Raw genomic sequence first — 23,756 nt, 5'->3', positions numbered from 1 at the left:
TGTGTGTGTGTGTGTGTGTATGTGTGTGTGTGTGTGTATACAGTGTGTGTGTATACAGTATGTGAATGTGTGTGTGTGTGTATGTGTGTGTGTGTAGATGTAGAAGCTCACCCAGTAGAGCACATCAGTCCACCCCTCCATGGTGATGCACTGGAACACGGTGAGCATGGCAAAGAAGATGTTGTCAAAGTTGGTGATGCCTCCGTTAGGACCCTCCCAGCCTTCGCGGCAATCTGTGTTGTTGCCAACGCAGAAACGCCCGTTTCCCGCAAACGCACACGGCGTGGGGTCGTCATCCACATTCAGCTCTGACAGGACACAGAGCCACGGTCAGAACAACACCAGACGGACCGAAAACAGAGCCAGAATCAGAACAACACCAGACGGGATGCACTAAACTCATTAAACCTGAACAGCCTTGAAACTATTCGGTTGTTTTGGCGCTATATAAATAAAACTGAATTGAATTGAATTGAACCGGAGCAAGACAGAACAGTCACACTTCATTTCCCAAATGTCTGACCACGCTCTTATTGCAGCACAGCTATATAACTGAGTATAGCTTACCATTGTTTGTGTAATGACTTTCCTAGTCAACTAAAGTGTAATTATTCAGTTATATAGCATCAGTATGCAAGACAACTCTGAGTGACGACCAACCAAATTTGGTTATAGTTCTACACTGGTTTATTTCTTAATGCATACATCTACTATTAAACATAGCATAGCATCCCCTACTGGTGTGGTGTGTCAATGCTATTACCAATACATCACAGTTTGCTACCAAGAGTAGAAGTAGATTAATGCTTTGTACTTACAAAAAGCTAGTGTTATTGCTATGTAATAACAGGGTGTCAATTTAATATTATACACTGATAATTAGCATGTTACACTGTCTTTAACGGTGTACTTATAATGGAACAATGGCTCATGAACAAATGTGTTAACCAGGGTTGTCAGGGTGTCAGGGTATCCATGGTGGTATTGGGTCATGGTTGTCTATGTTAATTGCCTTGAGACAATTGTATTGTTTTAGCGCTATATAACTAATATTGAATTGAATTGAATTGCTCTCTGATTGTGCTTGGTAGCACCAGGGAGACTATGACGATGCATTTTATGTGAATTATATTCAGGCCCTGGGCTCTGTAAAGCGCCCAGAGACAATTGTAGTGTTTTATAAATAACATTTAATTGAACTGAATTATTTGTATGACTGTGTGTGACAGAGACAAAATGAGTGTAAGCATCATAAATGGTAGGCACACCATGACTAAAACAAGTTGCTTGCTGTTCTGACCTGTGCCCTTGTAGTAGCAGGTCTTGTGCATCCTGCCGAGAAAGAGCTCGAGTCCAATGATGGCGTAGATGACGATGACAAAACCGACCAGCATACCAATGTGCAGCAGGGGCACCATAGCTTTCATGATGGAGTTCAACACAATCTGTAGACCTGCACACAGAGGCCTCCGTTAGCATCATGCTACTAAAATCACATTTATTTACATTTACAAAAGGCCAGGAAGAAATGTATGAAATGTAAAAAGCGCCAGACGGTAAAGAGAAGATAAGACCATTTTAGGCGCATAAGAAGTTGGTGAAGATTCACATACACTCACACACACACACACGCACACACACACACACACTCACACACACATACACACACATACACACACACACACACACACACACACACACACACACTTACTGGGTACACCAGAGACCAATCGCAGGGGACGTAGCACTCTGAAAGCTCTCAGTGCTTTGACATCCAGACCTCCAGGCTTCCCTGCCGCGTGGTGGGCCTCCCCAGGCTTATGGTCCCCGCCCATCTCACCAATCACACTCAACAGACTGCAAAGCAACACAAATATAACACATGATTCACATCATTACAAATATTAACATAATAAAGAGGATAAGACTATTTACTTGTTTCACACACACACACACACACACACACACACACACACACACACAGAAACACACACACACACACACACACACACACACACACACACACACACACACACACACAGAAGAAGAATACTATGTACCCGACAATGACAATGACAAAATCCAACAAGTTCCATCCACTCCGTATGTATGCGCTTGGGTGCATCACCAGCCCATAGGCCACGATCTTGGTGAATGTTTCGATTGAGAAGATGACCAAAAATACATACTCCACTTGTTCCTGAACACAAACAAAGACATTGTGATTTTAATTTGTTTTACTTTCAAAATTGGGTATGCCTGCCTTTTTTAGGATAATGGGAAACACACAACTTTGGGTCTAGCTAAAGTAGCATACTCGCTAAATGACGAAATGTGAATGACATTTTCATAAAATCAAGAAAACATAAAATTCATTTATATATCAAATGTATACAAAATCTATAATAAGACATCCCGCTAAGAGCCAGGCGCTGTTTCATCTGATCTATAACTAAAGGGCATCCATCATATCACAACCTCTGTTGTCACATGGGGGATTGTTTGGGTAATCAAAAAATATGTTTTTTAAAAACAAAAGAAAATGTTCCATAAGCCTAATGTCTATGCGAAGCATTGCTATCAGCCCACTTCAACAATCATGCTGCTGACTGGCTAAGGTATTTCACAGGTTTGCTCTCAGCAGGGCCACCTTAAGCACTGTTGTGGAACATGTGCTCAGGCAATCCTGTGTCCTGGCATGGCAATGCACTGATTTCACCTTGTAGCAACGCTTTCGGTGTCTAATTAGCTTTCTGTCCTGGTAACCCACTTGCTAAGAGGCTAAACAGTGGGGCAATGCTCAGTCACCTTTCCTGCTAAGGCAAGCTAATGCTACACGTATCACTGCAAGAGCAATCAGTAGTCACAATATCAATTTAAGGAACCGATAGTCTATATGAATACATAGTTTGTACCCTTTAAGGCCTACAATGCAATCTTTAAAAATGTGTGTGTGTGCATGTATGTGGGTGCGTGTGTGTGTGAGTGTATGTCTGTGCGTGTGTGTGTGTCTGTATGTGTGTGTGTGTGCGTGTGTCTGTCTGTGTGCGTGTGTGTGTGGGTGCGTGTGTGTGTGTGTATTTGTGTGTGTGTGCGTGTGTCTGTCTGTGTGCGTGTGTGTGTGGGTGCGTGTGTGTGTGTGTATTTGTGTGTGTGTGTGTGTGTGTGTGTGGGAATTACAGCAAACCCCCAGACTTCAGTGTCCGTTTGACCCCCTCAGCAATCCAATAAAGAGATTCCCTCCTGGGACTTAGCCAATAGCCAGCACTCTGTACCTCAACTTAACAGATGGGAGAATGCTGAACTCCAACACACATACACACACACATACACACACACACACACACACACACACATACAAAGACGGAGCCTGGTTTTGAGTGACACCAATCTCAGATGTAGAGTTGACACAGAACTCCAGCCTAACTGGCGACGAGAAACGCTCTGGTTCTGCAACCCCTGTCTGTGTCTCCCATCCCGTCCTGCCTCCCTCTTGACCTGATCACTTACACAATCCTACAACAAGCTTAGCGATGTTAGCTTAGCACCCCTCCCGCTGCTCGCCATATCACTCCTTCAGACATCGACAGCACACAGGTCGGCCCTGCTGGAGACGTCTGATCTTCCCTTTCCATGAGGAGGAGAGGGGAACTGACTCTGAACCAGAACAGATGGTCAAACAGGAGGTCTTGATCTGGTTAAGAGGTCATCTGTAAGAACCACTTTTCCTCTTTCGTTTAAACTATGGCTGTGTTGATATGACACTCAGAACTTTATTTTCTAAATGGCAAAGTTTTATTTCAAATTACCACTATAATATTTATGAATATTTATTCATTTTCTAGTCTCTGCCCCTTTCAATCAGAAATTATGTGAGCTGCGTCTCTTCAGAAAACACTCATATTGTTTTTAGTAATTGTAGTAATTTAGTAATTTTTAGGCAAGGTATTTAAAAATATTCCACAAAGAAATACTCTTGTGGGTTAATATTTTTTTTTGCATTTGTATTTTTGGAGTTAAAAAAAAACCAATTCAGCAGTTATTCAACTTCCATTGTAAAATCTACTCATCTCCAGTAGTGACATATAACAGAACTAGATGTGTTTGATTAGTATCAATATCAATGTATGTATATGAAAATTACAGTGTTACAATTGTTAAAATTGATTAGATAAACCACACATGGTTAAGTCCTATCTCCTTGTAAATGGTGCAGTGTTCTCATGTTCTCATGTTCATGTTCTCATTGCCAGGAATAAACACAGATGACTGAGGGTTGACGGCTGGAGATGCCATATCATAAATAAACATCCAATCTGAGTTTCAACATGGTAGCCAACCCCTACTCATTATGGCATCATATGATCTCCACTCCACATCGATCTCCACCGGTATGATATGGACTCGAGATGCCATATCATATAATAACTGAGAAAAGTTTGGAGGTGGACTGGATGTTGCCATAGTGACACGGTTTTAATGCACTCGGGGCTTTGCAAAGGCTGCAGTGGCACTATTTGATACAACACTGTTCTTGACAGCTACACCTGACCATACCTTTTCTTGACTTGCTGTGGCTCAAAAGAGGTTCTATTGGCCTTATTTAGAAACATCTCAAGTGTATTGATACTTACCAAGGTGTGGTTTGTGCCATTAGAATCCTCTTCGGGAAACGGTTTGGACACCCCCAAAGCAACACAGTTGGCAAAAATGGCCAGTAGGATGAAGATGTCGAAAGGCGTGGGATATGTGAGTTAAGGCAAATGTGACAGCATAAGTTATAGCATCAACAGATAAAAACATTTGGTAAAGGAGAGGATCAATGAATCCATCAACCAACCAACCAATCAATCAATCAATCAATCAATCATTCAATCAATCATTCAATCAATCATTAAATAAATAAATAAATCAGTCTGTCTGTCTGTCTGTCTGTCTGTCTGTCTGTCTGTCTGTCTGTCTGTCTGTCTGTCTCTGTTAGCCTATTTATCTATCTGTGTGTGTATTTATAAGAATGTGTCTTTGTATGTACGTATGTGTGTATTTGTGTGTACATATCTATTTCACAAATCCATGAGTGTTAACAAATAAAAACAAATCAAACAATAATAAAAACCTGTTTACCCAGCATTTTTGAATCAAACCCTGTGACAGTGACAGCGTGAAAGGATATTTCCACTCAACGAGAGCTAGCGCCGCCATGCGTATGGGGTTGCTCAGCGTCAGACAGCAGAGGGCTCGAGGGGCGCGCAGGGCCGACTTGTTGGCCTGCATCTGTTTCTTGGCCCCCCCAGCCCTCTTGCGCCCTCCAGCCGCGCCCCCCGCGGCGGGGTCTCCTGCCGCAACCGCGGCAACATCGCCTCCCTCTGTAGAGACAACACAGACAGGGTCACAGACATCAGGGTCACAGACATCAGAGGAACAGACATCAGAGGAACTGACATCATGGTCACAGACATCAGAGTCACAGACATCATGGTCACAGACATCAGAGTCAAAGACATCATGGTCACAGACATCAGAGTCACAGACATCAGGGTCACAGACATCATGGTCACAAACATCAGAGTCACAGACATCAGAGTCACAGACATCAGAGGAACAGACATCAGAGTCACAGAGATCAGAGTCACAGACATCAGAGTCACAGACATCAGGGTCACAGACATCAGAGTCACAGACATCAGGGGAACAGACATCAGGGTCACAGACATCAGAGGAACAGAAATCATGGTCACAAACATCAGAGTCACAGACATCAGAGTCACAGACATCAGAGGAACAGACATCAGAGTCACAGAGATCAGAGTCACAGACATCAGAGTCACAGACATCAGGGTCACAGACATCAGAGTCACAGACATCAGGGGAACAGACATCAGGGTCACAGACATCAGAGGAACTGCCCAATGTAGTCCAGTAGATGGTTCATGACCTAAAGAGCTTGTGAAACTCAACTGGTGGAGAAAGGTGTAAACAATGGCCAAAGGTTTCGATATCCAGGGGGCAGACGTAGAGATAAAAACTTATATTTGTACGCTGCTGAAAGCACATTGGATTTAAGCAGCCACAAAATGAATGATTGTATTGAATGAATGATTGTATTGTATATTTATCTTGTATATTTAGTAAGGTTATTAAGGTTATTATATGTTTATTATGTGTAAATTATGTTCAGAGTACTTGTACAGAGTGTATGTCATGTTTTGTCTGTTATACTATGTTATGTTATGGTAGGTCTTTTTGCCTTGCCTTAAGAATGTCAGTGTCCAGTCTGACCCTGTGTCATTTTGTGCATCTGACAAACAAAATACTTGATTGTAAAGAAAGTGAAAACTTGAGAGTAGCCAGAGTGATAAAAACACATTCCTCGAACCCTCTGTCATAAAACTAACATCACCATGTTATAAATGTGTTATGTATGTAAGATACCAGAATCCTGTCACTTGCTATCATGATGGTTGGTGTCTATGTTATGATTAGTACACACCATTGTACTTTTACTATATAAATTATGATAGAATAAAATACATTTCTTCTAACAGTGTTATAATCAAAATCAAGATGTCAGAGTCCTTGTGCTATTGCTGGGGGTCTTCCCATAGTGGTCAAACTACTGATATCACATGCAAGTAATCACACCCAACAACCTAACATTTGGGTGCACCACCACCTCTATACTAAAACTTAACAATACTTAAGCAACAGCAACAACTAAGGCTATGTTCAGACAGTCAACCAAAATCTGATTCTGCATATCCAAATGATTCGGTTTCTTTTTTTTAAATCCATTTCAGACCATGTTCGTATGTTGTTTGAAATACTGTTAAAATCGCTTTTTTTGCAAATCCGTTTCTGATTGGATTCCAAGAGTTCTTTGGTCCGTCCGTTTGTTTTGATGTTTTGATTTCCTTCTGTGATATTTTCACATGGTTTGGACTAATGTTTCAAACATGTTTGCCCACGATAGGGGGATTGAGGAGAGCCTGGAGTGGCTGTAGTCGTTGGCCAATCTGGGTCTCCAAGGGACCGCCAAGCCCTAAACGGTTGATTCTAGGTCAGCACCGACCTTGCAAGGTTCCGGATGATTTAAAAAAGAAGATGGCAAGTTGAGCCATTTTCAATCCATAAAATGCTGATTTTCATAAAAATGGTTATGTCTATGTTAACCCCAGCATTGATGTGTCTCATCACAGTATAGTCATTTAATTTACTTTACAACTCAAAACAATACATTTAAGTATATAATACAGCTTAAAAAGAGATAATAATAATAATAATAAAACTTAAGAAGAACAATATGTGATTGTGATGAGCAGAAAGTGATATAGAAGACAAGCACATTGGAGAAGTTATGCTGTACTGCCAAAAAGTTGTGCAGTAAATTAGAATGTGCTACAGGTATCTTGTACCTGCACTTATGTAAGATGATATCAAGTGGAATCAGTATGTAGGCTATTGTGCTTGGGGGGGCAATTAACTAATTTCAGGTGTGCCCAGCTAATCAAGAATACCACCGATGAGTTCAGTCAGGTATACACAGCAAGGGAAGATGGGAAACGTGCAGAACCGATGGTGGTGGGTGTGGAGGGGCATGAGGGTCCAAACAGTACCATTTAGAATCCATGTAGCAACCAGCTGCTCTAGCAACACATTTTAATCATTACTGACCATTTCCACATTTCAAGAAGCTTAACTTGTAGGCAGAACTATGCATGAACTGCATGTAGACATGCAATGCGCTGCATAATTACTCAGCCATATGGGCAGAGTTTGAGTCTTAAGGTGTCATCCTGACGTAGAAAGGTGTCATGTTGGATAGGCCAGATGTGACCTAGTTCTTCAAACACACACTACAGCCAAAAGGACTCAGTAGGTGACAGGTACGACTCTCACAGCCAATAGAAGAAGTAATCTTCCCACTAACCAATGGCAAGGTCTCATAAGGACACTACCATGTGGACACTGCCAGAATATTCTGGAATAGCACCCAATGCCTTATCCTGTAGATCTATGCACATAATTTTAGCAATTAAAAAGAAAAACACGTTCATGAACGCAAAATGCTTTAAGTTCACTTTAGCCTGTAAACTAATACAAATATGATGTAATGTGAGCATTTGGTGCTTTTTGGGGGGGGGCAAATAATGCCAGGTAAAATTGTGTTCTCAGGTTACCTCAGGTGATTTGAGGACAAAATATAATAACTTTGATAAAGACATTTCTGTCATGCAGTATTTTGTATGTCAATTCCAATAGAAGACACTGTAGCCTACTGCACAACAGCATCCAATGACACTTTTGTCTTCTATATTGCACAGTTTAGAATGTATAACACGTTTGAATAACTGCATGTAGTATTCAGAATTACATTTACAATTACATTTGACGAAGCACAAAACTTCTTATGAATCTTACCTTTGGAAGCCATTTCTGTTCAGCACCACGCCGCCGTCTCAGCTGCCTCAGCTGCCAGTCATAAAAGTTTGTTTCTGGTCCAGTTCTGTCGGTTTCCGACGATTGGCAATTTAACGTGAACCATGCACCAGGCCGACTTCTTTCCACCTTCACATGAGAAGAAGCATTTTCCTCTACAGTTGTCCAGTAATTGCTCTACCGATGAAGAACGTGCAAATCACGTCCCTTTCAGCTGCCTCCGATTTCCAAACCAGAAGCTATGTGCGAATGTGCTGCAAAGACTGTCACTCTCTTAATTACGCCAAAATTGCACATTAAACCAGCATAAGTAGGCTAAATATGTGAATATGTGTCTACACGGTGTCCTCGGAAGGCTATTCACTGTTGAAGGCTTTGCGTTGGGATTAGTCAGATTGAGCCGGTTAAAAGGGATGACCATCTTGAAACCTCTTTAAGGGTGGAGAAAGGACGGTCGGAGATTTCCTGTCCGTGATTCGAGTCAAAAGCACAGGTAGGCTCCATGTATTGCCGAATACCGAATGTAACGGTATCTTTGCAAATGCCAGGTGCAGCAGGCTACTTACAGTAACAACAACAACAACAACAATAACTCTGTTGTCTGATTAAGGTGCATTTTGCCTTCTGTAATAACTTGCAAAAAGTCGTTTCATACAGTTAACTAAACAAACTGTTTACGTAGTATGCGTAGGCTACCCTATACCATCCTGCAGACTTTCAACAGTTGTATGTCAAGAATCGATTTTTCTTTATATGTGGGGTATGAAACAGCATTTCTTAACTCTACCTTTATTGCTTATGTCAGTTCCGAGCCAAAGCCTACGTCTACTCTAGAATCCCTGTCAGTTTAGAAATAATTGTATGTATTTAGTAGGCCTACTCAGTTTCATGCCCATACAAATGTGATTGCCACTTGCGCCCCTATGCGGTGATACATGAAAAATGCGTTTATTTACAACTGCCTTCGCAAAAAACAGGGGTTACCAAGTTTCAAAGAAATTATATTTAAACAATGAAAACATGAGGCACATAACATGAGGCACATAAAACAAACAAAGTACTCATGACATATGTTTTTATAATACATAGGCTACTTACTGTGCGAAAATTGAGTTTCTTAACAATATATTCCAACACACTGAACAATAAACTGAAGGCCACATGCAGATAAAATTCAAGAACAGCGACACTAAAAGGTCAAAACAATGTTTTACACAAAAAGGCTCCTGGCTTGCCACACAAATGCAAAATCCTGATTTTATACAGGGTAAACATCCTTCATGAAATTTAACTAAGAACAGAAATGGCACTTTGTTGCATACTGCAACTTAATTTATTCATAACATTGAGGCAAACATTTTCCATCCCTCACATTCCTGGACAAACCACTCATGGGGTCACGTTATTGGAATCTACTGCCGAGACAAATCGGTCAGCTATAAAACTCCTTAAACACATCCAAACACATCCCCTAATCATAAATAAAATATGAACAACTGCCTGATAACTGTGTAATATGTTGAAAGAACTTCATTAAATGAACACCAGCATGTACAATCACTCCATGTGGTTCATATAAATTAAGACACTTCAGGCTACAGTTGTGTATGGGACTTATCTCTGAATAGCAATGATAGTATAATTAATTTCCTGTATTTAGTTTGTCCATGGTATTATGTAATACTGTTGATGAACAGTGTATGAGAATTAAAGGAATTTATCATCTCTGATTGGCTGTCCTTTAACAGATTTATATGGCAACCATGTGTCATTCTTATTGGTCATGGAGTGAACTGCCCTGGCTTGTGCCTTGCATTTGTTAGAGTGTGCAAATGTTCTGTCCAAAAACAAAGAAGCAAAATTAACTCATCATACTTCCTGTCGGTCAGTAAAAACATCAGTAAATGCCGACATAAGCAATAAACTCCCCCACAATCTCTCTCTCTCTGTCTCACACAAACACACAATCAGCCTCACATACAAACGTTCTCACACACATACACACATACACACATGCACGCACACACACACATTGTTCGGTTTGGCTTCCCCCTTGTTTCCTGCCCCCCCGCCCCCCCCACCAATTGCCCTTTGGTTCCCCCTGCCAGGAGTCTGTTCCCAAACAACACCATAACATTTCTCCAAGTCCCCATCGTTAAAGGCCCTGCTTTCCGCGTCCCCTATGCTCGCTGCTTATACTGACAAAAAAACTGCTTCTGTATAAATCACAGAGGTCACAAAGGTCTAAAGTCTGCACACTGGGGGCAAATGGATCACCAGCAGGTCATCAGTTAACTGTCATTCAATGACAACAGAAGAGCCTGGATAAGACCCAGATCTGAGTCATATCTGGTCCTTAGTCAACTTCTATCTTATCTAGGTTGATATTATATAATGAAGTGCAACTTATTAACTTGAAAGCCCCCCCCCCCCCCCCCCCCCCGCACACACACACACACTCATTTGATGTATAGTATAGGCCCCAATAATACCGTAGATCTTTGTGACCTCAATGACTTGTGAAGTGAATGAAATGAACTGCACAGGGGTATATTTGTAGTTAGGCCTTAAGAGCCAGCCTCTTGCTCCAGCCCCAGAGCCTCGAGCAGCAGACCCATGGGAGTCCTCTTGAGGCCGATGCTCTCCAGCTTATTCTCCAGCTTGTTCTTCAAGCTGCGCAGACGCAGAGAGGCATGGATCAGAATCACTGGGAGGAAGACAAACATCACAGAGAGAAATTCATTACTCAAGGGAATACGCAACACCGCAAAGACAAACTAAGGCTAAGATAAGGTCTCAAACATCAACTGGTGCCTTCTTCTCCCAATTTTTTTTAAGATAAACAGCAGTGAAGTCCATATTCCTGAATTGGTGATTTTAGCTTGTCAACATTACTATGTTTAGGTTAAGTTTGGCCCACAATTTTTTTTTTTTTGCGGAAAAAATTCTGCTGAGATGAGGGGCTATAAAAGTCTCAGCACAAACACTGAAAGACTGCACAGGGCATTCCTGAGTGTCCTCTTAAAACCCTCAGAAGTCTCTTATTCCCCGTGGTGAATATTGAGGTTTTAGTAAGGGTATGTTTAGATTTGATTTTTGATAAAAAATGTTTTACTACACTTCTTTTACTCTCATGTTATTTTTGGTTAAATGTTCTAGAATATAATTATACATGCCACTTTTGCCTCAATGTTTTCAGCAAGGGAAGTAATCAAAAACATCAAGGCATATCAGACTACCTAAAAGAATCCAAGATTCCCAACTGTTAAAATGAAGGTCAGTTACAATGACATGCTTTAAGTCATCAGGTACCTTTAAGCAATGACTCAATCGTAAAAAAGCAAATACAAATTTTGAGCACGGACTCTCTCAAATCTGGAGTTTCCGGAGTTGCCTGATACAAACCTTAGGCAACAAAAGCTTGCATCCTCTACTAAAAAACGATCTAGAAGAGGAGACATACAAGGGGAGATAAATACACACCCAGAATAGGGAAGGCGATGCCGAAGAGGAACACAGCCACCCCGCCAATCAGAGACAGCAGAAGGTAGCTGGAGCCCAAGATGGCTACCAGGGACAGAGAGGCGTGGTTCCGGCGGAAGCGCCTGACGATAGCCTTGTTCTCCGCTGCCCACACAAAACCCAGGAACAGCAGTATGACCACTGTAGCCCCCAGGAACATCTGGAACGGCTGGAAATACCTGAGTCCAGAGGAAAGATAGGGGGGGGGGGGTTAGGAGTGGGAGGGGTTGTGAGGAAGAGGAACGTCTTGAATTTGCGGCTGTGTAGGGGGTGTGGCCCAAGCAGTTCTAGAGTTCTTGGGTGGTCTGTCAGGATGTATGCACACACAGACACTGAAAATGATCTGCTCCGCACATAGAAAGGCAACGCCTGTTGACATAGGGAAACCCAACCCCCATGAGTTTGAATTAAGCTGTGCATGAAGTAGTAGCGGGTGATCTGGTGAGATATCCATAGTTAACAACTTTTAAGGCTGACTTGGCATTAGAATCGGTGAGACTGACAAAGATTGACCAAAGCAAGTGTATTTTTTTGGCGTGAGATACATTAAAGTCAATAGATTTCTTTAAAGCTAGAGTTAGTCAGGACATAAAAGCGTGGGTCTCAATCCAAAAGCGTGAGGGTTGACAACCTTGGATATCTGAAGTTAACACAAATTACATATGTTACAAAAAGACAAGTACATCCTCTTTTGTTAACTGTTTTGCAACATCAGGCATTCCGATCTCAATTAAAATAGCTCCCAATCAATTCATTTTATGTTTATCCCTGGTTCTCATGGCCTGCAGTGAGTACTAATTGTTTTCCTCTTTTGCGTGATAACGCAATCTTGTAACACAATCCTTATTGCCCAATGACAATATTATTACACAAAGAGCTGACCAATCAGAGTACTCATGGCTCATGGGGCCTTAAAGACAGGAACTCCAACAAAGCCTTTTAGACAGAGGATGAATGGAGATGGGCCTCGTTTCCCGATAACGACGTATCTTAACGGCCTATGTGGATTTTGGCGACATCGTAGACTCATCATTGCCGTAAGTGCGGTGTCGGGAAACCGCTCTGCAATATCCCTCTTACGACCGATTTCAAGTCCTTTTTAGCGTTCGGGAAACTAGGCCATGTTCAGTATGAGAAAAATAAAGTGTTTTGGATCTCTGAAGCATGTAAATGTATTCTAGTAGACCCCCTAAATACTGTTATTAAATATGAAAATGTGCAGAAGAGGACCCCTTTAAAGGGCGTCATCATATCAATTTCATGACGTAGATATGTACAAACTGGTCGACTCTACATCAGCATCGGCCTTGCAGGGATCAGGGCTGATTAAAACTAATTGTCAATCCATAACGATATTTAATAAAATGGTAATGTTGTCAACATTAACACCACCATTAATGTTTCATCATAATACAGTCATATAATTTAGTTAACAGCTAATAAAAAAAACTTTTAAGTGTGCACCAGGCCTACTTCTAAATGAGTATCCTATTCTTAAAATATATATTAATTTATAAGAGTTACTTAATGAAAATCTGTAATAAAAGAAAAAAGTAGCCAAACTGTCAGCAATACATGCGTCACTGCAGCTAAGCAATTCTTTCGCTTTTGGATGGAACTAAATATCTACCCTTCAATTAGGGTTCTAGTATTCTAGTAGCCTTTCGATAAACGGGCCAGTGATAAACTAATTAATTACATCATCTAGCAATGAGACGCATAGGTCAATGTCATGGTTGGCTATCATATAAATGAAACGGCCCATAGTAAATTTTATTCGGTGTGAGCAAGTTACTCATATATTTCAAGGATTCAAGGAGTTTAATTGTCATTGTAGTACACAACGAAAAACAGTTTGGCGTTACAGTCCTTACAGTCTGTGTGTGTACTAATTTATCTGGTTAAACTAACAGAACAAGCACAATGTATTGAATGAGCAAGCCACTCGTGTTTCGTTAGAGCCCATTATGTGTAATTTCTCTGGTTACACTCCGTAACAGCACAGAACAAACGTCTTTCTTTCTAGACAGTTATTTTTTTTTAACACAAATGAAAATAATTTAAGTGAAACAGTAGCTTCCACGTATCATAACTCATAACATTGCATAGCTTTCACTAGCTAAAATGTTGAATGCCAGCACGTCATGATTGCCTCACCCGATAAGCACAAGGAATCCCAGAAAAGAGACAAAATAGTTAGTCTGGTAATACAGCAAGTTGTTGATTATTCTGTTATTCCATCGCTCCAAATTACGAACATCTGGGAAAGAGAAACGAGCAGAGCTCAAGACAAAATCGTCCAGGGTTCTTAAAGGCGGAGGCTGCACGTCCATTTTCGCTGGTAGAATGGAAAACGTCAACAACCAGAATGCATCACATGGTCTCCCATGTTCACGGTTAAAGGGACCGTCAGCTGAGCGGTATACAAAGAACTTGATTTACATTTTATAACGGGCCTGCCATGGACACATTTTCAAAAATGCATTGACTGTAAATCTGTTGCAGAAACTTGCGCAACGCTGCTAACAAAAACGGATTCAAATAAACAAATAACTCAGCCAACAATAAAATACTTTATTTTCTCATTACAAAGATTTCAGTTCAATTGCACCTTCAATAAATAATCATCAAAACTACTAATGTGCATTCTCATAAATAAGATTCAATTAATTTTCCTTTTTCCCCAAACCTATCAGTTCTTGGTCAATATGAGCAACACCGATGAGGAAGGAAGAGAAAGGTAAGTGCCTTCTGGGAGATACTAACTGTCCCGAAATGTGGAAATGTAGCAATAGTTGAAAATTGGGGTAAGAGAAAACGTAGAATAAGATGTAAAAAAGCAACGTTCAGGGCCACAGATCTGCGGTGGTCACACAGAAGTAGAGCGGTTTGCCGAACATTTATGACAAATGTAAAAGCATCGCAGACAAGACAGTGATAACCGATCATAAAAAGATTGCAGCCTGTTGTAATATAGATGATATGTAAAGGCTGTAATACATTCCTGATCTAGTTTCCACAACATAGAAAAGGGAAAGAAATATCCAAAGATTACCCAGAGACTAACCTCTAAAGGAGTTTGCCAGAGGCAGACAGCTTTGCACAGGTCACATGTGTCCCTCTTACTCTAGTGAATAGCGTCTGTAAATATATATACTATATATAATTATATTTATATATATACATATAATATTTACATATATATACTGTATATGTTTTTATATATAATAAATATTACTTTGGTCTGACTCAAAGGACTGTGTCAATGTGCCATTTTAAAAGAAAGAGTGCCAATGCAATACTGCAGAGGCACCATTGTTTCAGAGAAAATACTGTGGGGCCATAGGACTGGTAAACACTGGTCATACAATGGATATTTCCCACCGTCCGTGTGCAGCAGAAGTGTATGTTGGGCTTCCCTTTGTCATACGTATGTCAAAATCATGAGATACAGTATGTGGTATTTGTCAAACATACTAGAAAGTGGCAAAACGTGGACTTTTATAAAACAGTTGCACTGTCTAAACGCAGTCGAAGAGTGCTAAGCTGCCCTGACTTGCTAGAGGTATTTATTCAATAGCCATCACAGCATTATTTTATGATTCCCTGTATCCTCATTCATTTGTGCTCCAATGTCTAACATGGGGATAACAAGTTACAATGGCCGACAAAATACATCTGATCTGACCACAAGGATTATAGATGCAATATTGATATTGAAAGTATGCTGTATGTAAGTTGTAGGTGATCAATTTTCGAAATTGGGCAAGAGGCCATTCATTAAAGTGCTGGTATTACCCCAAACTCCACCATCTAGGTCAGAACAAACACTATCAATGTTTGCATTTTACCCCTGAGTGATTAGAACCAAATTAAAAACTAGTCCAGATTGAGGGGGATGTAAGTTCCTCCAAAGCTCCTAGGGATGGCATTACCATTCGAGTGGAAGATCTATGAGTCTAACAGCCCCCTCTCACTCTCTCTCTCTCTAGCGGTCAGCCCACACAGTGGCCAACCGGTTTCAGTGATACTGTCCATAACCACGGCCATCTTGTCCCTGATCTCCATCTTTTGGTGGAAGCTGACTTGGGTCATCCATAAAAGGACTCGCTGGAGAGAGAGAGAGAGAGACAGAGAGAGCAAGCGAGAGAAAACAGAGAGAGCAAGAGAGACAGAGAGAGAGAGAAAGAGCAAGAAGGACAGAGAGAGAGCAAGAGAAAGGGAGAGAGACAGAGAGTCACAGAGAGAGGGAGACAAAGAATTGTTGAGTAATTGAGACACAAACGCAAAGCCATATCCAAACTGTTTGTGTGTGCGGCTGAGAATGTCAGTCTGTTTTTTAACATCTCTCTGATGAAGACCTCATAGATTAAAACACAGCATGAATATATAAGCTCCATAGGGGTTATCCAAAGACATTGCACACACAATTTCCACTAGGAATTTCACAAACGTGGCCTAATGGCTTGTTAGCATCCTTTGGTAGCTTGTTAGCCTACCAAATCAATCATCCTGAACAGTGAATTTGAACTCCTATTTACATTAGAGACTGCACACAAACTCCTCAAATACATCTTAACAAACACACACTCCCTTCACACTGCCTGCATCTAGTACAAATCTATCACTTACAGTTCTGAAACTGCTGTGCTGTGTATCTGGTGAGCATGATGCCGAATCCCTCAATGAGGGCCAACAGGATACCCCCCATCATTGCTGAACCCATCATGGCTAAGGGACCACCTGAAGGGGGACAGTTCAGATCAGCAGTCCACAGACTAAGGGGCAAGGTCTTCTCATATAAGGATCAATACGCTCATCCAACCGAGTTTAATTAAAGACATTATTATATCTTATTATTTTACTAATGTTTTTTTACATTGTTTGTCAGGTTCAAGCTGTTGGTTTTATTTATTAATATGTTCATGCCCCTTGAAGAATATTTTAGAATTATGTAATTACAGCTGTGTTGAGTTTTATTTTTCCCCGCACAAAAACATTTTGCACTTTTAGAAAGGGTAAAATCCTAATAAAGAGCTATTTCACTCACTGCGAGCCGCCAGGATTGCTCCGGTCATGGCTCCACTGGTGATGGAGTTCCAAGGATCCTCTTTCCCACGCAGGCGCACCAAGCTACAGTCTATGGTGGAGAACAGACCGCCCCACACAGCAAAGCTGCCTGTGGAGTGTTTCGTCATTTACTTCAGGGGTAACATACAAAATCAGAGCAGACAACAGCAAGACAACAAATATTTGAAGGACAAAGGGCATATATATATTTATTAAAAAAAATGGAGATTTTTCTGTCAAGCTCAAATGTTTCACAGCGTCACCAGTTTCCCCTCCACCCATGAGAAGACACTTTGCCTACGGACACCTTTGCCTAGCTTAATGCCTGTCACTCCAGAACTGAGCCATACGGCTGTCTAAAAATAGATACCAGAGTTACCTGGAATAGTACTGGTATTCTTGGAAGTGCCACAGTAGTGGGTTAGCAAGATTGTGTCTCTAGGAGGAGAGCATCTGAGTACTCACCTCCAATCTGCGGTGCTCTTATTCTGACAGCGTTTGCACTCCCTTTCAGTCTATGGCGAACACCCTGAATAAAGAGATTATCAGTATAAACCATATTTTAATTACCCTAAGGCACATATTTTAGATGCCCAAAATCCCTTTGTATGGCAACAGAATTTACCACTGGGGCATTTCGAAACCCTTTGATGGACTGGAAGACCCCACCACCGATGGCCCCCATTGTGAAGGCCCCCCCACAATCGTCCACTATCCTCCAGGGACTGGACAGTAGGAAGTTGAGAAATTCAAAGAATGAGAAAAAGAAATATAATGTTTAACTACTGATAGATTCAACAGTCGGCTTCTTCGTGTTCATATTTATTTAAACCTCGTAAATATCTAAATGTGTGTACATAAATGATGCTCTCTGCCAACAAGGCAGGTCTTCTCTCGCTGTTTACGTTATGTTTACTACCCTCTACTTGCACTGCAGAGCTACAGTGTCAATGTCCTCAAACATAAGCTCCCATGTTCAGTCTTGCTGTTATGCCAGTTTCAAATACATCAGCTGTTTGTTAATGCTGCTTAATTTAAGACAAACTAATGTAATAATATATAAATAAAACAAAGATCACGCCAACGGTCACAATATATCCAGCTAGAAGCAATGTATCCTGCGAATTCACCCGCAACATATTCTGTTGCAAGCTAGCACAGTATGTAAAGTTATAGCAAACAATGACAGCTAGCTAGAGCTAAGCTGCATCTATTCAGCTAACTTGGCTAAAGCAGAGATGACTGCGTTTAAGCTTAAAATGTACACACAACAGCACAAATACGCAAGAACCGGTTCCACTACAGGAACGTGACTGTCTAAACTAAAATTAAGTGGTTGTACTTCACCAAGGTTCACGGGCATATTCCTCCATGTTTTGTTGTCGTCAGGTGATTGACGCAATTTCAAAGGGACAGAACGCTTCCTCTGGTATTTTGTTGTGGAGTACTTGGGGTAGCGTTGTAGTACACATGTTACTTCTGCCACCTACTGGATTACAATAAAAAAATACATCTAGCGAGGCCAAGGACGACGCTACCAATAATCCTATAAATTATATTTTTATAGTCCATGGGATATTGCACGGCTTCCTGTACACTATAATCTAAAAACACCAATAGGTATAGTGTACTTCAGGAAACAAGACTATTAAATCAAGACATTAAATGTTTGGATCCCTCAATAATAGACCTTCTGAAAACTAGGAAAACTAGAAAATCCAAAATTACAGGTTGCCTACAATTGAACCTAGTCTTCAGTGATTATTTGGTTAGTCTTAAAGATGCCACAACCCGGAGACAAACCTGCTTCAATGACGGTCATGTAGACTGTGTTGGTCGAAGTAAACAATTCCTCAGAACTGAATTATCTAGCCAGTTATGCAGGAGTAGTAACTTAAGCATAGACTATTTTTTTGTGCAAATTGTGAAACAAATTTATTATTTTCTTTCAGTGGATACAAACCTGCAGTATAAAAAAAAAATTCATAAAACTTTGCCTCTCCCATTACTCCAAATCAACACTGCTAGCAAAGACAAAAGCCTGTTAATTTCCACATACAGTATAGTGGCCCCAGCTTGAGGAGAAGGTCTGGCATAGGACAGACAATCAGACACATAAAACTAATAATAACATATACACCACTCTTTAAAAAAGTGTCCGATTGAAGGGTGCAAAACATCAGTTAGATCACATCAACAAAAAGGTGGATAAGAAGCAGGAAACGCTGACAAGATATTATGGACATAACACAGGCACATGTTACTATAGAAACATCAGGATGAGTAATTGTCTGCTTTTAAAGAGAAATTTACTTAAGGATACAACATTAAACATTACCCTTACAGTTCCGTTACAGCTTATTGGTTTATTTTTTTCCCTCCTTCATTTGAACCACTCTGGTAAACACATTTAAGTTGGTTAACAATTGGCCAACAATTAAGGCTACACCCCAGGGAAATGAGGTTTTGCAAAGACAGTCCTTAGCTCAACCAATGTGTTAGCATTCCCACATGCAGCTTCCACTGAGCCCATGCAGGCCAACATGCTACAGTGGTGTGCATGAAAAGTATACGCGCCAGCTATTACAGACCCACCACTGAACATGTGATAAACCTGGTCATCAGGGAACCAGGATTGAGACCATCCTTGATCTTAAGTGACTGGCCGGCAGAAGTCAAACGTCAAAGTCATCCGTATCCCAGAACAGCGAGTCCAGAAAATCATCGTCATAGTAGTAATAATTACTTTCGTCATCGTCATCATCGGTGTCATAGTGGGCTCCAACCAATGTTAAAGCAATTATATAGTCCATAATTTGAAAGCCATCCTCAAAGTCCTCCACATTTCGGCGAGGCTGTAAATATAGAAGTATATATTAGACATATAGATTATAATGCCGCATTTACCTCCCCTCATTTAACACACAGACACACACACCTAAGAATGGCAGAGGGGGACCGCCTCACAACAGGATTGATTACCATTGTAGGGCACATCTTACCGTGCGTCGCCGTGGGCGAGCGGGACCTTCATGGCGGTAGATGCACTCAGACTGAAAAGGACAACAGCCATCTCGTGAAAAGAACCTGCATTTTAATTTACTGGGCGGAAAAAAAAAAACAAACAAGTTAAACATTTCCTGTACAAAACTAGATGGCAACACAAGAGTTCAAAATCAAGACTGAAGATGTAGATAAAAGCCAACCTGCTTCTTTCTTTGAAGGATGCAATTAGGTCTTCTTTGGGTTTGCCTTTCTCAACCCAATATCTGTAAGGAATATAGTAGGAAGACTTCACTCTGCACTGCGGACAGGCCCTGAAACACATCACAAAACAAAACTAAAATCTCTAAACTGGGTGCAAAATATGCAGAATACAAAAAAGTTAATTCAGCAGCAACATAATCATAGTCATGGTGGTAGGGATAGTAGCAGGAGCATCAGACTGTGTTCCAAGTCACAATTTTAGTTATAAACTCTGAAAAGGGGAGGGTGGGTTCCTTTCTAAACCCCAAAGATTATAATTGGCACACATCTGCACTCACTTTATGACCTCTTCCTGGAATTCTTTTGTCTTCCGCCAGGTGACGATGCATTCGATGCAGAAAGCGTGGCAGCAGTTGGGCAGGATGCCAAAGCGCCGGCTCTGGGAGTCCCTCTTCTCGTACACCTTGTCCATGCAGATGCCACACACCACGTCTTTGCTCTGCTCGTAGGCCGAGGGCTCCTCCGGGCGGCGGGGGGTGAAGGCAGCAGCGCCAGCATGGTTGGCTCCATCTAATGGCTCCTGTCAATCATAGGGTCAAAGGTGAAGCAAAACAAGAGTGACCGATAGCTATTCAGCTTATATGAAAACACTATAGTAGATTATCCTATTTCTTTATGACTGAGTCAGACCTGGAGGATCCTGAATCCAATTATGCGCATGTGCGCTCCAAAACACATTTACCATACTATGAATAAAAAAAAATAAAAAAATCCTGAACTAATTCAAATTGCAACTTGGCAGCAGATGAGACTGCTCAACTACCCAATCTAACCCCCAGCTCTACAGTTAACCAAACGATATCCACACAGAATATCACACTGTATTAGACCAAAACTAGAGTCTACTGAAGGTTTACACACCTGTGCGTCTACACTGGCTGCTGAAATTCCCCGGTCCAGCGGTGGGCTGTTTGCTGTGCTTGCATGGACAGCGCCAGAACAAAAACTGCTGTCGACTGTGAACCAAAGTGCATCAGATGAGCTTTTTACACACATTACAGGCAAGGAGGTGGAGTGATTCAACATTAATCTATGAGCTGTATTTTCAAAAGGTTACTCGGTTTCCAGAGTACTTGCACAAACTGCATATGGCCATTATCATGAACAATTCAATCATGATTAAGTGTTCAGTGGTTTCTCACAGTGCCAACACTGCATTCAACTCAAGCTACATTAGGCCATAGGACCATTTTGGATTTTTTTTCTGCTTAAAGAAAGTCATAATAATAATATTATAGTCATAATAATAATAATAATAATAATAATAATAATAATAATAGTTCACACATCTAATGACTGCTCAGCTTTACTGGATTGAACTTCCAGCCTTCCAGAGGCTTTTGAGAATCCCACACATGTATTAAGGAGTAATATGACTAATGAAAATGGTTTGTCTAAAATATAACAGATACCTGTGATCACCAAATCAGTTTAAAATCTCTGGTTCATACAAATATTCAAAGCCAATACGACAAAAGCAAATAGTACCTTGCTGATTATGTGTGGATGTTGTCTCCGTATATCCATCCTCCTCTTCTGCAATTCTTGTGGTTAGACGTTCAAAGCTTCTTTCTAATGTTGCTGTGTTTGTGACGAGCGGTTCGGAGCCTCTTCTGCCTTGGCCATAGAGTCTTTGTGAGCCGACTACCCAAGGCTCAGAGCCACGTCTTGCAGGGAACGTCTGCTCACCTCTGGCTGAAGAAAGAACGGCAGGTGCTGAACCCCGCCTGCTCTCCGAAGTATCAGGAGCAGGGATGTGGACATACCTTCAAACAGTTTGTGGACATCAATTTGAGGACAGAATTTGGAAGACACCAAAGAGACCTGTTGCACCGTCCATTTGGCTTGCCTAATGTTAAGCACCTTAAGCACTCACCTGCAGCGGTCTCCGAACCAACAGTCACCTTTTTGGAAGTACCAGCATATCTGAGTTGGCGGAGAGTGATGCAGATAGTGACAGTTCTGACCATATCGACATGATCCACTCATAAACTGCCTGAAAGAGATGGTCTCATTAACGGAGTAACGTTAAGAGGTTCACCTTACAATATCGGCTCAGCTAGAAAAAAAAAACATTTCCTGAAGATAAGAGAAGCTGACGTTAAACGTTATCCATAAACTTGTTTCACACGAACAGTTTAACATAACTATACCAAATCAACCCAAGTGTCGAACGCAACTTGTTTATCAGCAAAGGTCTGAAACCGAGGCAACGGGAAGTTACCAGAGGTTAGCTGACTGGCTAATGTTTAGGTCGGATATAGAAAGGGAAAGTAGATAGATCACGTCATCGCAGTTTAACGGACAATTTAAAATGAGCACAGATAGTATATCGGCACTATTCAATAGTAATTCCATTTGTTCACAATCGGATGCAAAACATCTGAGCCGAACACAAACAATCCGGCTAGCTATCGCTAATTGTGCTAGCTAACGTTAGGAGTTCGGGAATCTGTTGACGAAACTTTGTCACAACCTTGGATAACTGACGTTGGCAAGTTTTTACTTTTGGATCGCAATACCTGCAGATTTCTGTTCTAGCGTTAAAGGTACGCTTTTTCGGGGGCCGGTAAGGCATCCTATAACGATCCATTTCAGCCTGCAGAGATACTTGTAAATGCTGCGAGGCAAAAGCTCAACGGAACACTACTAAAGTGTATGAAAGTGGGCTAAATGACGTCATATTCAAAGTCCACCCACGGATGCTCGAAGGTTTAGATGCTAATGAGGAGATTAACTGACATATCCTATTTAGGAAGGCCTACCCAAATACTGTCAAAATGTTGTCCACGGGTTCTGAAATTAAAATAGGAAGGAAAACACAGCGCAAGCAATTAAAAAGCCAACGTTAATAGGCCTATCCAGAATTGTTCAATTATCAATAAACTGATTTCAAGTTTAGTATAGCCTAGACGACGCCAAACTTATTAATTGTGTGGAGAGTGCTTCTATCTTAGCCTATCGGTACAGTAGACCTAGTACCGTAGAGTAACAAAAAAAGTGTGCTAAATATTTTTTTTTACCGACAAACCAAGCCGTTGCATCCACCACCGCCGACAGAACTGCCATTCACTCCCTTTCCTTCCATTCCACACCAGTCTTTTCTCTGACGCTGGGTCCATGTTCAATACCTTAGCTTTATAAAGTGTGGCCAGAAAACCATGTGGGTTTCTCATTACAGAAGAGACCAATCATTGTTTTCTGAAGGCTAAATGGGCCACGCCCCTAAATTGCCCACTAAACGTCTTAAAAACCAACAATGGATGGTAGGCGAAGGCCATCAAAATGTATAAGCGGGCATTTTACTGGAACATATGTTTATTGACGTGAGGAAAGCAAAACTGTGCATTCTGAGAGTAGTAGTAGTCTAGGGTGTGCTTACAACATACAGAAACAATTAAACCTGATAATAAAGTTCAGTGACCACTCCTGGAACATTTATTTTGTAGCAAGGAACCTTT

General features: G+C 41.1%; 4 protein-coding genes across 4 annotated transcripts in view; all 4 read right to left on the bottom strand.

Annotated features, from left to right (window-relative positions):
* The window catches only part of cacna1fa (calcium channel, voltage-dependent, L type, alpha 1F subunit a), a gene marked incomplete at its 3' end in the record, with an annotated part of 36,302 nt that extends 30,941 nt beyond the window's left edge, over positions 1–5,361 (bottom strand). The window contains exons 1-6 of the mRNA XM_080832537.1: positions 5,174–5,361; positions 4,635–4,740; positions 2,061–2,200; positions 1,712–1,857; positions 1,301–1,453; positions 112–308 (exon numbers count right to left, since the gene is read on the bottom strand). Coding sequence (XP_080688663.1) covers positions 112–308; positions 1,301–1,453; positions 1,712–1,857; positions 2,061–2,200; positions 4,635–4,740; positions 5,174–5,274 — 843 coding nt within the window. The 5' untranslated portion in view covers positions 5,275–5,361. The remainder of the gene's footprint in view (positions 1–111; positions 309–1,300; positions 1,454–1,711; positions 1,858–2,060; positions 2,201–4,634; positions 4,741–5,173) is intronic.
* A 5,529-nt stretch (positions 5,362–10,890) lies between these two features.
* On the bottom strand, positions 10,891–14,312 carry praf2 (PRA1 domain family, member 2). The gene is made up of 3 exons (XM_080860533.1): positions 14,116–14,312; positions 11,920–12,137; positions 10,891–11,143 (listed from the first exon to the last, which is right to left on the bottom strand). Exons 1-3 carry the CDS (start codon positions 14,289–14,291, stop codon positions 11,004–11,006), a joined length of 534 nt encoding a protein of 177 aa, XP_080716659.1. The 5' UTR covers positions 14,292–14,312; the 3' UTR covers positions 10,891–11,003.
* Positions 14,313–14,512: 200 nt separating this feature from the next.
* Positions 14,513–18,404, bottom strand: timm17b (translocase of inner mitochondrial membrane 17 homolog B (yeast)). The gene is made up of 6 exons (XM_080833519.1): positions 18,376–18,404; positions 17,654–17,753; positions 17,494–17,557; positions 17,009–17,137; positions 16,591–16,701; positions 14,513–16,068 (listed from the first exon to the last, which is right to left on the bottom strand). Exons 1-6 carry the CDS (start codon positions 18,399–18,401, stop codon positions 15,980–15,982), a joined length of 519 nt encoding a protein of 172 aa, XP_080689645.1. The 5' UTR covers positions 18,402–18,404; the 3' UTR covers positions 14,513–15,979.
* A 595-nt stretch (positions 18,405–18,999) lies between these two features.
* mkrn4 (makorin, ring finger protein, 4) lies at positions 19,000–22,918 on the bottom strand. The gene is made up of 8 exons (XM_080832088.1): positions 22,818–22,918; positions 22,172–22,291; positions 21,784–22,061; positions 21,157–21,251; positions 20,574–20,815; positions 20,235–20,345; positions 20,031–20,130; positions 19,000–19,883 (listed from the first exon to the last, which is right to left on the bottom strand). Exons 1-8 carry the CDS (start codon positions 22,886–22,888, stop codon positions 19,704–19,706), a joined length of 1,197 nt encoding a protein of 398 aa, XP_080688214.1. The 5' UTR covers positions 22,889–22,918; the 3' UTR covers positions 19,000–19,703.
* Between the last annotated feature and the right edge of the window lie 838 nt (positions 22,919–23,756).

Source organism: Sprattus sprattus (genome assembly GCF_963457725.1).
Source record: "Sprattus sprattus genome assembly, chromosome: 2".
Lineage (NCBI taxonomy): Eukaryota > Metazoa > Chordata > Actinopteri > Clupeiformes > Clupeidae > Sprattus > Sprattus sprattus.
The sequence above is the reverse complement of the archived record's forward strand: the minus strand, read 5'-3'. Positions and strand labels throughout refer to the sequence as shown.